The sequence below is a fragment of the Phaseolus vulgaris genome, chromosome 2 (genome assembly GCF_051622355.1).
Source record: "Phaseolus vulgaris cultivar YP4 chromosome 2, ASM5162235v1, whole genome shotgun sequence".
NCBI lineage: Eukaryota > Viridiplantae > Streptophyta > Magnoliopsida > Fabales > Fabaceae > Phaseolus > Phaseolus vulgaris.
Window position 1 is genome coordinate 37,108,006 of NC_143499.1, and position 15,975 is coordinate 37,123,980.

A 15,975-nucleotide genomic window follows, 5' to 3' on the forward strand; every position below is an offset into this window, starting at 1 on the left:
TTTTGGCGCTTACGTAACCCACTATCTAGACTTATTATGGATGTTGACATTAAACTCACATTGGTTAAAATATCTATATATACATTGGCGCATCTTGCTTAAAATAATATAAAAAGCAAGTTTGGCTCATGCAGTGATAAGTCTAGTCTCTGCACTTATGATGTGGACATAAAGGAAATAACCTCACTCTTCAAATATATATATATATATATATATATATATATATATATAATATAAAAAGCAAGTTTGGCTCATGCAGTGATAAGTCTAGTCTCTGCACTAATGATGTAGACATAAAGGAAATAACCTCACTCTTCAAATATATATATATATATATATATATATAATATAAAAAGCAAGTTTGGCTCATGCAGTGATAAGTCTAGTCTCTGCACTTATGATGTGGACATAAAGGAAATAACCTCACTCTTCAAATATATATATATATATATATATATATATATATATATATATATATATATAATAAAATAATAATTAATTGAAATATAAAGTAAATGTAGATTACAGTTATGGGTATCCAACATTAGACTCCAGACTACCATAAATTAGGGACTATTGGCATTGGTCTTTCTGAAATTACAATTCTCATATCAACAACAAACCATAGATAGAAATGAAGCATCTAAGCTCCTACTTTACCTTTGCTACTGCCATTGCACTCTTTTTTTCCTTTCAACCTTCTTCACAAGATACTCATGAAAACTTTGTTCCATGTCTTTACAATTATCCAAACATCACTAACTCAATCTCCAATGTTGTTTACATCCAAACCAACTCTTCATACTCCTCTGTCCTAGATCTTACCATTGTAAATCGTAGATTCTCCAACTCAAGCACAAAACCCCTTGTCATTGTCACACCACTGGATGTTTCCCAAATTCTAGCAACTATAATCTGTTCCCAACGCCATGGACTGCAGATTCGAACCCGAAGCGGAGGCCATGATTACGAGGGTCTCTCCTACGTTGCCGGGGTTCCATTTGTCCTCCTTGATCTCTCAAACCTTCGACAAATCGCAGTTGACGAAGAAAACCGAACTGCATGGGTTCAATCTGGGGCAACCCTTGGTGAACTTTACTACAGGATTAGCCAGAAAAGCAAATCGCTGGGGTTCCCAGCCGGTGTGTGCGCCACTGTGGGCATTGGTGGCCACATCAGTGGAGGTGGTTATGGACTCATGATGCGTAAGTACGGTATTGCTGCAGATAATGTCATAGATGCTCACATAATCGATGTGAATGGTAACCTTCTTGACAGACAAGCCATGGGAGAGGATCTGTTTTGGGCCATTAGAGGAGGTGGTGGAGCAAGCTTTGGAGTCATTGTGGCTTGGAAGGTAAAACTGGTTCCAGTTCCATCAACCGTGACAGTGTTCGATGTTTCAAGGACATTGGAAGAGAATGCAAGCGAGATCATTCAAAAGTGGCAGCTTGTGGCCAATAAATTGGACGAGCGCATAATGATTAGGGTGGACATAGGAAGGGTAAATTCACGTCAACATGGAAAGGTAACAATAAAAGCGAGGTTTGTGTCCTTGTTTCTGGGAGGTGTAGAAGAGCTTATTCAATTGATGCAAAAGAGCTTCCCAGAGTTGGGTTTGGACAGAAAAGACTGTAAAGAGATGAGTTGGATTGGCTCAGCTGTCTTCTTCAATGCTGTGTTGATTGGAACTTCAGGCAATGAACCCCCTGAAGTTATGTTGAACAGAACTCAACTTCATTTATGGAAATACAAAGGAAAATCTGATTATGTTAGCCAACCCATTCCCGTTGAAGGATTACAAGGGTTATGGCATTTGCTTTATGATGCTAAGGTTGAAAATACTCAGCTTCAATTGGCTCCTTACGGGGGCAGAATGTATGAGATTTCGGAATCTGAAATTCCATTTTCTCACAGATCTAGATACATATTTCATATTCACTATAACACCAAATGGCAAGAGGAAGGGGATGAGATAGCACAAAAAAACATGAATTTTGTTAGAAGAATGTATAAATATATGGAACCATATGTTTCAAATTCTCCAAGAGCTGCATATATGAATTACAGAGACCTTGACATTGGGGTAAATAACAATGGCTACACAAGCTACACCCAAGCCAAAATCTGGGGTTTGAAGTATTTCAATAATAATTTCAAGAGATTGGCTAGAGTGAAGACCAAGGTGGATCCTGACAATTTTTTCAGAAACGAACAAAGCATTCCTACGTTGTCCATGGAGAAAAATTAAATTATCTTTAGACCATCATCTAGTGTTGTTGTATGTTTTTAATTTATGTTTGTGAGAGTAACTCAAATGTTTAAAATTACGTAGACTAAATAATAGTGTTCACAAAAATGCCAAGTTATTAGAGTTGCATTGACAAAAAAAAAGCAATCTGGAAGACTACTCTAACAAAGTTATTTTTTTTAAAAGTTGACAACGTAAAATAAATAACTTTTTAATTTCACAACTCTTTATACTAATATAATAATATTTTAAATTAAAAAGTAAAATAAAATTAATTAAAATATTAATATTTTAGAATGTTAAGTGTATATTGATTATGTGAAAAAGTTGTCAGAAAAATATATTATTAAATTTTGAATACTGTAAATAAAACCATAAGCATTCAACATCCCTTATTTAATTCCTTCCATGTGTAAGCAACTTTTTCTTATATAAAAAAAGCTCGATCCTACATACCGATAGTTATTAAAAATATTTATTTCACTGAGTTTTTCTTTATTAAATATGAAATAAACTTCTTTTAAAATGTATCCGTGTCGGATGCACATATTGGTGTCGACACTCGTAGGACACTTAACGGTTAAGTATTCAATTCAAAAAATATTTGTTGTATTTTTTAAAATTCTAGCATGATTTTAACACAATTTTAAAAGGTATAAATACAATAATTTTCTAAAAACTCAAATTTTTGTATAAATTTTTATTAAAAATAAGGAACAAATTCTTTTGAACCAGTCATGAAAAATATCTTACATTCTCTCAAAGGAATATGAAACATATTTTTCCACATAAATATTTATTTTCAATTTATATAATTCAAAATTATATAATATATAGAATCGTGTCCCCGTATCCTACATTTTAGAAATTATACGTATTTTCGTATCCGTGTCATGTCACTGTCCGTATCCATATCTATACTACGTATCATTAAATGGTTAAACATGGGTGTTGATATATATTAATACTCTCTATACTAAAAACATTCACTTTATATCATAATAAATTAATATCTTATTTTATTTATTTAATATCAAATGTATATCATGTACTTTAAACAAAATTTGGTCAAAAAAAATACATACATTGGCCCATTTGTCGCATCTTGCTTAAAATAATATAAAAAGCAATATTATAATAAAATAATAATTTATTGAAATATAAAGTAAATGTTCAAGTTAAGGATATCAAAGAATGAGTGGTCTAACATCAGACTCCAGACTACTATAAATTAGGAACTCCGCATTGTTCTTTCTCAAATTACAATTCTCATACAGAGAAATGAAGTATCTAAACTCCTACTTTACCTTTGCTACTGCCATTGCACTCTTTTTTTCCTTTCAACCTTCTTCAGCAGATTCTCATGAAAACTTTGTTCGATGTCTTTACAATTATCCCCACATCACCAACACAATCTCCAATGTTGTTTACACCCAAACCAACTCTTCATACTCCTCTCTCCTAGATCATACCATTGAAATTCGTAGATTCTCCAACTCAAGCTCAAAACCCCTTGTCATTGTCACACCACTGGATGTTTCCCAAATTCAAGCAACTATAATCTGTTCCCAACGCCATGGCCTACAGATTCGAACCCGAAGTGGAGGCCATGATTACGAGGGTCTCTCCTACGTTGCCCAGGTTCCATTTGTCCTCCTTGACCTCTTAAACCTTCGAGAAATCACAGTTGACGAAGAAAGCCGAACTGCATGGGTTCAATCTGGGGCAACCCTAGGTGAACTTTACTACAGCATTAGCCAAAAAAGCAAAACGCTAGGGTTCCCAGCTGGTTCGTGCGCTAGTGTGGGCATTGGTGGCCACTTCAGTGGAGGTGGTTATGGATTCATGATGCGTAAGTACGGTCTTGCTGCAGATAATGTCATAGATGCTCACATAATCGATGTGAATGGTAACCTTCTTGACAGACAAGCCATGGGTGAGGATCTGTTTTGGGCCATTAGAGGAGGTGGTGGAGCAAGCTTTGGAATCATTGTGGCTTGGAAGGTAAAACTGGTTCCAGTTCCATCAACTGTGACAGTGTTCAATGTTTCAAGGACATTGGAAGAGAATGCAACCGAGATCATTCAAAAGTGGCAGCTTGTGGCCCATAAATTGGACGAACGCATAATGATTAAGGTGGACATAACAAGGGTTAATTCAAGTCAACATGGAAAGCTAACAATACAAGCCAGATTTATGTCCTTGTTTCTCGGAGGAGTAGAAGATCTTATTCCATTGATGCAAAACAGCCTCCCAGAGTTGGGTTTGGACAGAAACGACTGTAAAGAGACGAGTTGGATTGGCTCAGTTGTTTTCTACAATGCTTTGTTGATTGGATCTTCAGGCAATGAACCCCCCGAATCTATGCTCAACAAAACTCAAATTCGTTTTGGAAATTACAAAGGAAAATCTGATTATGTGAAAAAACCTATTCCTATCGAGGGATTACGAGGACTATGGCGTTTGCTTTGTGACGCTAAGGTTGAATATGCTATACTTCAATTGGCTCCTTACGGGGGCATAATGAACGAGATTTCAGAGTCTGAAATTGCGTTCTCGCACAGATCTCAATACATTTTTCATATACACTATTGGGTCACCTGGCAAGAGGAAGGGGACGGGATAGCACAAAGACACATGAATTTTATTAGAAGAGAGTATAAATATATGGAACCTTATGTTTCAAATTCTCCAAGAGCTGCATATATAAATTACAGAGACCTTGACATTGGGGTAAATAACAATGGTTACACAAGCTACACCCAAGCCAGCATTTGGGGTTTGAAGTATTTCAATAATAACTTCAAGAGATTGGCTAGAGTGAAGACCAAGGTTGATCCTAACAACTTTTTCAGGAACGAACAAAGCATTCCTATACTGTCCATGGAAAAAATATTAAATTATTTTTAAACCATCTAGTATCTAGTATTCAAATAAAATAAATTTAATGAATGGTAAACCATCTAGTATCTACCATTCAAATAAAATATGTTGTTACGCTTCTAATTTATGTTTTTGAGAGTAATTCAAATGTTTTGAATTACTCTTAATAATAGTGTTCAAAAAAATGTCATGTTATTATTAGAATATTATTGACAAAGTGCAATATTATTAGAGCTGATGACTACTCTAAAATGATAAAAAAAAGTTGATAAACATAAAATTATTAGATTTAAGAGAGTCAACTTTGCTAACTCTAAGTCAACATTAACTTTTCAATAAATAAAATAAAAGTATACGTATCAATGTCAAATTAATATTGGATTATCTAAAACTAATAAAGCTCACTTAATAATATTATAGTATAATAATGTAATTCTTTAATAAATAAAAATATTTATGTTAATGTTAAATTAGTGTCAACTTAGTTGATACTAGTTGGAGTCAATATTATTTATTTATTATTTATATTTATTAAGTTAGTGCAAGTTAGATCAAAGACAGATCAAACAATCTATTAAGATGTAAATTTGTTATACAATCTTGTAATATTAAAATTGTTAGACGGTCTATCAGTGTCAACCTCATTAGACAATACCTGGGTGTTTCTGTGTTATTAAAAGAATAGTAAAAAACATATAAAGCATTGATTCATTAAAATATCCAACTATGCATAGATCCACATTTTTTTTATCGATAAGAAAGAATAAATAAATATGAACCATTTCAGGGGTGATCAAACCCTTATACATAACACTACCTCCCAACGACTGCAAAGGGCACACCCACCTACACCCAAACAAGGAAAACAAAACTCAAAAACACATTTAGATCTAATACATGCAAGCTAAAGGATCAAGACACCATTCAAAATAAGAGAAAACAACTGAAGGTACCTTGGAGACAACCCACGACCAAGACTTTAGTTGTAAAGCGTAAACACTTTCGAAACATCCATCACTCCCCCTTTAAAAATTACCTTATTCCTGCGCCTCCAAATCTCATTTAATACAATAATCCAGATGGTTCCCCAAATCACATTAAAAAATTCTTATGCATTACACATCCTAAACTGTAGGAAGTGAAAGAAAGCATCAGAGTGGTCCACGGATGCCAAACCTAACCAAGCGTAAGACTGACTCCTTTCCAGCCAAGCTATTCTGCACTAAAAAACAAATGACTATAAGACTCCTATTCCACCCTGCACATAATACATAAAACATTTATGAGCTCTACCCCTCTCCTTACCAAATTTCCTTTGGTGGCTAACTTAATTTCAAAGACCCTCCAAGCAGTAACTTGGGCCGAAGGCAAAGCCTTAGTCTTCCAAAACATAACAAACCCAATATTGATCCCCCCTTCAGGCTCACCCCTTAAGAGAACATAAGCAGAATTAATTGTGTACATATAGAACTCACCATTCTTCCAGACCCAGTCATCATCCATATCCAAAACTAGCCTCAGTCCTTGGAGCATCTAAAAAACTTTCCTTTCTAGATCATTTTCCCACTCGAACAAGTTCCTTCTCTAAAGAAGATTCCACTTCCAAACTCCGTCAACCCAATACCCACACTCAACCACTTTAGACTTTGGTAGACAGCTTAAAGAACACAATCTTGAAAAAACACTCTTCAGGTTACCGCGCCCCTCCCAATTGTCTTCCCAAAAACTGATAGACTTCCCATTTCCAATAATAAAAATATTAATATTTTAGGATGTTACATTTCACAACTCTTTATAATAATATAATAATATTATAAATTAAAAAATAAAATAAAAATAATTAAAATATTAATATATCACTTCTCAATAAAAAAAAGTTGTCAGAAAAATATATTATTAAATTTTGAATATGGTAAATAAAACAATAAGCATTGAAAATCCCTTATTTAATTCCTTCCGTGTGCAGGGAACTTTTTCTTGTATAAAAAAGCTCGATCCTACATACCGATAGCTATTAAAAATATTTATTTAACTGAGTTTCTCTTTATTAAATATGAAATCTAACAAAAATTAGACATTGGTCCACATAAGTTAAAATAATGTAATTTTTTTAGCGTTTACATTTTTTTTATTAACAAAAAGAATTAAAAATTAAAAATAAATCACTTCAGGGGTGCTTCTACCCTTATACAAACAACACTTTAAACTCTTTCTCACTCCCAAGAAACACCTACTGAACAAACAAGACCACAATACTAACATAAGACACTCACATCAAAAGATCTAAAAGTCAACCTCATACAAATCATCGGATCGAAACACCAATTAGAAAAAGAAAACATCCTAAAATGAGACTTAGAATAAATCAAAGACCAAACTTTAACTTGAACCATTGCAAACATTTCAGACACATCGGTCTTTCCCCTATTAAAATGACATTGTTCCTGTGTTTCCAAATTTCACTCACGACTCCAACACAAATTGGGGAGGGAAGTTTGAAGATCGTTTGAATTTGGAGGTCGGAAACGGGAGAGAGGTTATGTTTTGGTCAGACAATTGGATAGTCTCAGAAGGCTTGAAGAGTAGATTTCCAAGGTTATTTTATTTGTTTGTTAATAAGGAGGCAAATTTATGTGATTGTGGAATATGGGAGAACGGGACGTAGGAGTGGAACCTAAGGTGGTGAATGGGCCTGTTCGCTTGGGAAGAGGAGCAAGAAAGTAAACTTTTAGAGTTGACCTCTAAGAAGACGCTAGAGATGGAAACAGTGGATATATGGGTTTGGAAGGATGGTGATTCAACAGAGTTTTCAGTTAAGTCCTTTTATGGGTTTTTTAAGGGAGAAGGAAGTGAGGAAGACTTAAAAAGATATAAATTTTTCTGAAAAATTAAGGCGCTCCCCTCAGCTCAATCACAACATGGAGAGTGATTGAAAACAAGGTTGCTTGTAGGGTTAATCTGGAGAGAAGAGGAATCGGGATCGAGAGTAATTTGTGTTGCTTGTGTAGGAGGTCAGATGAGACAACAAATCATTTGTTCTGTGAATGCATAGTTGTTTGGCTAATTTGGAATCTTTGTTATGACTGGTTAGGAATAAAATCAATTGATTGTATGGACCTGGGTCTCATTTTGAACATTTCAAGATTCTAGATGCACCTATTTCAGTTAATCTTATTATGGACAACTTGTGGATTGCGTGGGTTAGCGAGATATGGAGGCACATGAATAACTGTTTATTTAGGTGGAGTGGTTGATCATACTGAGGTTTTCTCTCTGACACAAATTAAGGTTTGGTCTTGAATCTCATCAAAGATACCGTCAGCTAATTTCTCATATGATTGGTGTCTTGAACCCTTGCTATGTATGCATTCAATTTAGTTTTATTTAAAAGGTTGATCCTCGTGATTCTTTTATGTTTGGTAGAGATGAGATAGACAGTAGGAGGTATTTTTGATTGAGATGTAGATGGAAAGGTTCTTTGGGAGCATCATTTTGCTGTATAAGGATTGAACCACCCCTGAAGTGGTTTCATTTAATTTCATTACTATTTGCTGAAAAATAAAGCATAATAATTAAGAATTAGTGTCTAAAACAATCTCCTTTTTTTCTCATTAACATGTATTCAAAACCTTATATATTGTGTACAGTTGTGACATTCATAGAAAGTCTCTCTGTATCTAGTGTGGTAGAAATTGAATAGCATCCTCCTTCCATCCAACCTTTATTATGCTCTCTTGCACAATATATTATCCATAAACCCTATGATGATCTACATTTGCAATAAATTGCTACATATCCATGTTTTTCTTTTTCAAACTTTTACTTACCTTTTCTCTTTTATTTTCTACAACCCTATTCTTGAATTTCTTGCGTTTTAAGAAAGATTCTAAAAATGTTCACAAGTCACTATGTCTTTGTTCCTTTTGGCATTCCAACTTTCAAGCTGTAATATTGTTGATGACACTGATTTTTCTTCTCACCACAGGGAGACTATGACAAAGTTGGGGTGTATTACATGGCATTTTTCAAGGAAGTCAACAAGCCCCACGAATTTATATTTCCTTAATATGGTCAGTTGCTCAATAATGTTTGAAACTCTACCATTTCTCCAACTTTGAATGTACAATTATTAGATATGAAAGCCAATGTTGTAAAATCTTCATTTGTTACATGCTTTTGTACCTACCTATTGACACTTTAATATGTTTATTGTGTTCTTTAAATAATTAATCTGCTTTTGTTTAATGACGTGATTTAGAAGTTATTTTCAATATCTCTGATATTTTTGAAAATTAGTTTCTATTTAATTTTACACTTTAGAAGATTCTTACTATCTATGTTACAATCCTACAACTAACTATCTTTCATCCCTTCTCGATCCTATATGAAATCTTCATTTTGACAACATTGCTTCAACATTGCTCACTTAATTCACTATTTTAATTTTTATTGCTTCCAGGTATGAGACAAGTGCAGGTAAAGTTGGGAGATTTTAAAAGTGCACTAAACTTTGAAAAGGTCCTATAGGTATACCTGGATAATTGTGAGACATTGAAGGTAAGTGCTTCAAATTGAAAGAAATTTTAGTTCACAACCCTCTCCCTCTCTTGCATCATTTCTCTTTCTAGGACTTGAATGCTTTTGTAGGAACAACCTAAGACTAATTTAACATCTAACATTAGGTATGCCATAGTGAAAGGTGCTAGATTGGATAAAATCATTTGGGTACACCTCTTTCTCTTTGGAGAAATTGGTTTAGACCATAAATTGTAAAACAATCTTTAAAATCATGCATCGTTGAACTTCAATAACTCTTAATTTCATGATCATATATTTATGTATGCTAACAAGCTTGCACTAATTGTTTTCTTCAAATCTGTTTGGGAAATTCATGGTAAAAATATTAGTTAAAGAAGGATTGGTTTACAAAATGCGAAAGATTTAACATTCTTACAGAGACCTTGACATTGGGGTAAATAACAATGGCTACACAAGCTACACCCAAACCAAAATTTGGAGTTTGAAGTATTTCAATAATAATTTCAAGAGATTGGTTAGAGTGAAGACTAAGGTGGATCCTGACAACTTTTTCAAAAACGAACAAAGCATTCCTACGTTGTCCATGGAAGAAAATTAAATTATCTTTAAACCATCTACTGTTATATGTTTTTAATTTATGTTTGTGAGAGTAACTGAAATGTTTAAAATTACGTAGACTAAATAATAGTGTTCACAAAAATGCCATGTTATTAGAGTTGCATTGACAAAAAACAAAAAAGCAATCTGGAAGACTACTCTAACAAAGTTACTTTTTTAAAAGTTGACAACCTAAAATAAATAACTTTTTAATTTATATTTTGTTAAACATGTACGTTATTAAACTAACATTAACTGTAGTATAAAGGGAACTTAGTAAATTCTATGTCGATGTTAAGTTTTCAATATATAAAATTATATGTGTCAATGTCAAATTAATATTAACTTAACCGACACAAATATAATTCACTTAATATTAGATTGAAATAGAGTAGGTTGTTAGTGTTAAATTAGTATGAACTTTATCAAAATATTAACTAATATAAATATTAAAATAAGTAAGGTTCGCGTAGATATAGGTGATGCTAATATTATTTATTATTTATTTTTATTATTTATATTTATTAAGTTAGTGTAAGTTAGATCAATATTTATAATGAAATTGTCTCATTTTTTTTAGGTATGTATAAGGGTTGAACCACCCCTTAAGTGATTTCTGTTATTGAATTTTTTTTTTATCAATATTAATTTTTTTTATTACTTATTTAAGTTAGTGGCAATTAAGTCAACATTAATATAATATATTTTTAATATTTATTTAAGTTAGTATTCGATAAAATGATGTTAATTCATATGTTATGAATTTATATGTATTGGTGAAAACGAATATGAACCATGAATTATTTTTAATCAAAAGGCATTCATAATTTGGAAGTGAAGATGATCCTCAATTATCATTTATAATTTCTTGAGTTTTAAAAAATTACATAAAAAGAAAATAATGTAATGTATAAACAGGAAGAACCATAATGTAGATTTTTCTTTTGTAAAATGGTTACAACAACTATGAGTTCATATGAAATTCTCTTATGTTAATGAAAAAAACAATGAATTAGAATAAATGCATTCTTATATGCACACACAAATAAAAAGGACAATACTTGATTTTGAGATAACAAAATTTTTGTATAAACAACATTTTTGGTAAAATTTACATCTTCACCTTTAAGGTGTCGTTCTTTAATAAGATTTTTTTGTTAAAGGCTGAAAAAACCTCTTGAAAATGCAACATATAATTGACCATGACTAAAATCGTGTCATGACTGGTAAATTCCAACATTATGTATAGTTTGTCCCTATAATTTATCATAGCAATGACAAGACTTATTTTCACGGGAAATGGCTTCCTAAGAAGAATAAATGGAAGACTTGCATTTTCTGTTGTTTTATGTTTAATTCTAGGTGAGAAAGATCTTTCTCCAACATGATGACCTATTAAGATTTCAACATCCAACATGTTCATGTAGAATCCACAACATAGTAATCTTGTACCATTACATAACACAAATTTAGGGTCTATGTTTCACAAGAACATTAATGGTGCCCCTTTTTTAAGGTTTAAAATATGGGGTGGCAAGCCATTTGGAGCAATGGAGTGCAAGTACTCTTATTGGTATATATTATGTGTGTCTCCTTCAACCTCATCAAAAGATAATAAATGGTGTTGTTTTCCCGAATAATTATCGATAATTATGTCATTAATTTTTCAGCAACTTCATGTTTTGGAGTCAATACTCTTTGAATCATATAAGATGCAATTCATATATGAAATTGCAATTGGGAAAATGTTTCTTGTATAAGTTTTTGTATTAAACTCACTCATTCCCATGGTATTGCTAGTTAATGGAGTATTTTCACCATTTTTTTTATTAGTAAGGAATAAATAAAATAAAGTGAGGCACTTAAAGGGTGCCACAATACAACCCTTATACAAATAATCCCAACACAAGCTTCTTATTACCCAACCAACTGGGGGTCGATCCAATAGACATTACAACACCTTAACAACATTAACATACCATAATAAAATACAAGAACCCATCAATATACAATTATTTCAACCCTCCAAAGGAACACATTCTCAAGACAAAACACAAAAGTCCAGCAACTAAACTAAATCTTTGTCAACAAACAGAAGTAAACCAAACACTCAAGCGCCAAACCGATCAAACCGACCCTGCGATGAGGATATAGAAGTCAAAAATCCTGCACAAAACACACCACATCTTCCAAATCTGGAAAAATAATTGAACAAGAATCATCAAACATCAGTCTCTTAAATATCTCATAACATAAAAGTTTCAAACACCAATCCGAGTAGGATAAATCAACCAATCTTTCCTTTACCATAACCCAAGACCAAAATTGGAGTATTTTCACCATTTCATCAAGAATTGTAGGTTCAATCCTGTCTCTGATGTGCTTGAGATATTCTACAAAATTGTTATCTTGTAATGATCTTATGTTTTGTTGTAAATGCAACACCTTTGTGTTACTTCATAAAGGAGATTTTACAATGCATTCATAAATCATTTCTATCTTTGTACTATTTTGAACGATTAACAATACTTGACAAAAATCTCCTCCTAATATTATCACTTTTACCTCAAATGGAACATCACAACTAGAATCTCCTTTAATGATCGATCTTATGTCTTCAAAGCATATTTGTTAGTCATGGGTGTTTTATCACAAATAATTGTTTTGTTTCTCTCAGTAGCTTTGCAAGATCAGATTATTTGCTTATTGAACAAAATTAACTAAAAAATGTGAAATTCCACTACTAGGTAATAATGTTGATGCTATACTAGAGAAGGTTGTTCTCCTTCGGTTGGGTTGTTTGTTGTTCTAAGCTTCTGTTGTTCTTTTTTCCCTTGTTGTGGTTGCAAAGAAATTGTATTGGGTTTGGTTTTGAGTTTGTACGGGTTAGATTTGAATTTGTACGGGTTAGTTTTGAATTTGTACGGGTTAGTCTTGAAAGTATACAAGCTGTACAGGTTTTTAGTGGTAAATTTGTTTGTCTCTCTATTTGTTGGTTTGGGAGACCAGATAAATTGTCTCATTTTTTTAGGTATGTATAAGGGTTGAACCACCCCTTAAGTGGTTCCTGTTATTCAATCATTTTTGCTGATAAAAAAAAAATTAGAGAAGGTTGTTGCTAAAATAATTTTTCCTTTGTAATATGCAACTTATGTACAGTAAATGAATGTTTTACTAGTTCCTCTTGGTCCATCCACACAAAATACTTGACTTTGCTTACAATGGATTATATTTAAAATGGTATTAAAAGCAGTCAAATGATCAATATTTAACACTACAAAAAAACTTGTATGTGGTAGCGGTTATTAAAAACCGCTACAGTTAGTTGTATAATACGACAACTTCATAATCGCCATAATTTTTCTTTGAAGTGTGGCATGTAGAATCACCATAACTATCATTTTAAATAAATTTTCTTCCGCATTTTGTTCCCTAAGTAACCTTCCTTTTTACTAATGTTTTTTTTCGTATTCCCTTCTTTCATTTTTAAAAGTATACCACTTTGACTCTTTTTTCGTATTCGCCACTCACTGAACCTTCCCCTCTTTCGTATTCCCCTCACTAAACCTTCTCACCGTAACACAAACCCTCTAACTGAACCTTCCTCTCTTTTGTATTCCCCTCTCTTAATGAACATTTCTCACTGCATCTGTTCTCATTTTGTGCAACTCTTCTCTTCTCACTCTCATTGGAAATCCTTCACATTCTCAATCTCACTGAAAGCCTTTCGCAGTCTCACCACCAACCCCTTTGTCACTCTGATAGAAAACCCCTATTCTCACTCTTACCAGAAACTCTTCTTTTCAATCTCACCGCAAAGTGTTCTCACTCTAACTGTTTTCAGCCTCACTGCAAACCATCTCACCCTCTCACTCTTCGCACTGCAATTTTTGACTGCCATTACTGCCACTATCATTGGTTCGTTGTCGCAACAGGTACATCGTTGCAACGAACCTACTATTTTGCAATGTTATGATTTTGAAATTGGATTGAATATATATTTGTTAAATACTGTTTCAGGTATGGGGTGAAATGCATTGAATATGATTTTGAAATTGGATTAAATGTATATCAGTAGTACAGTTTGAGGATGGGCTGAAATGCATTGAATATGATTTTTAAATTGGATTGAATATATATTGACAAATACAATTTGAAGGATGTGCTGAAATGCATTGAATATGATTTTAATGTCATTGTCTACAAAAAAAATTCATATATAAATAAAAAATTTATAAGAATTCCAGTTATATTCAAATATATAAATGCGCCTCGTCATTACAAAAATATTATCATTAATATTATTTCTATTAAAAATAATAACAATATTATTTATTATTAATTATTATTATTATTGATAATAATAATCATAATAATACTAAAATTATTATTATCATTAATAATAATATAATAATAATAATAATTATAAAAAACTAAATTAATCAGTAATTTTTGTTATATATTTAGTTATAATATTTGTGTTCAATTCTCTCTAACAACACAGTAATATTAATAAAAATAATTGTAATAATAAAATTAGTTATAATCAAAATAATGATATTAATGTCCAATCTTTGCCTAAACAGTTTATAAAATTTTAATGCCTAATGATATTTGTTGATAATTTTTGAATGTTCTTTCCTCACAAATAACGTGGTATCTATATATTGTCAGAACAACTGGTCATATATAATTCAATCACATTTTTACGTGACGCAACACGGAAGGTATTCCACCTACATTTTCTTTGACTCTCGTCTATACACGTAAGTGAGAGAGTGACTATGCGGTTCCTACAAACCATGCAATACGAGAAATGTTATATATATTCAAAATCTACCCTAACATAGCACAGTTACAAATCTGAAAAGTGTCTCTGCATTACAATATTAAAAGTATTTAGTCTCGTACATGATCATGAGTAGCAATGTGTACTAAAAGTACTTATGAACTGATTCTAGTATTTCGAATTTGATAGAAATTAAAAATTAACTAGTACATTAGAAAATACTTTAATTTTAATTCGTTCAATATTATTGATAAAACTATCTTAAAAACTTTTCCGTGATTATGATTTGATGATAATCGTTAATTTATAACATTCGTATTAGTAGAAAAGATTTCATTAGTGTAACATGTTTAAATGAAAAAGGAAAACTTATCTTTTGACACTAAAGCACACACTTCACAATTCTTTATAAAAATATTAAATAAAATAAAAATAATAAAAATATTAATATTTTAGGATGTTACATTTCACAACTCTTTATAATAATATAATAATATTTTAAATTAAAAAATAAAATAAAACAAAATTAAAATATTAATATAACATTTCTCAATAAAAAAAAAGTTGTCAGAAAAATATATTATTAAATTTTGAATATGGTAAATAAAACAATAAGCATTGAACATCCCTTATTTAATTCCTTCTATGTGCAAACAACTTTTTCTTGTATAAAAAAGCTCGATCCCACATACCGATATAGCTATTAAAAATATTTATTTAACTGAGTTTTTCTTTATTAAATATGAAATATGAAATAACAAAAAAATTAGACATTGGTCCAGTTAAAATAATGTATTTCTTTTTTGGCGCTTACGTAACCTAGTATCTACACTTATTATGGTTGTTGACATTAAACTTACATTGGTTAAAAAAAATATGGTTGCTGATATATATTGATACTCTCTATACTAAAAAC

The 15,975-nt window shown here is 31.7% G+C and overlaps 2 protein-coding genes across 2 annotated transcripts; both read left to right on the forward strand.

Moving 5' to 3' along the window:
- Window positions 1–555: 555 nt before the first annotated feature.
- Window positions 556–2,369, forward strand: LOC137809735 (tetrahydroberberine oxidase). Its single transcript, XM_068610823.2, has one exon. The coding sequence runs from the start codon at window positions 635–637 to the stop codon at window positions 2,249–2,251; it is 1,617 nt and encodes a 538-aa protein (XP_068466924.2). The 5' UTR covers window positions 556–634; the 3' UTR covers window positions 2,252–2,369.
- A 1,156-nt stretch (window positions 2,370–3,525) lies between these two features.
- Window positions 3,526–5,257, forward strand: LOC137809736 (tetrahydroberberine oxidase). Its single transcript, XM_068610824.2, is given in 2 exon segments — window positions 3,526–5,156; window positions 5,159–5,257. Coding segments are annotated over 2 exon segments (1,659 nt in total). The 5' UTR covers window positions 3,526–3,532; the 3' UTR covers window positions 5,194–5,257.
- Window positions 5,258–15,975: the final 10,718 nt, after the last annotated feature.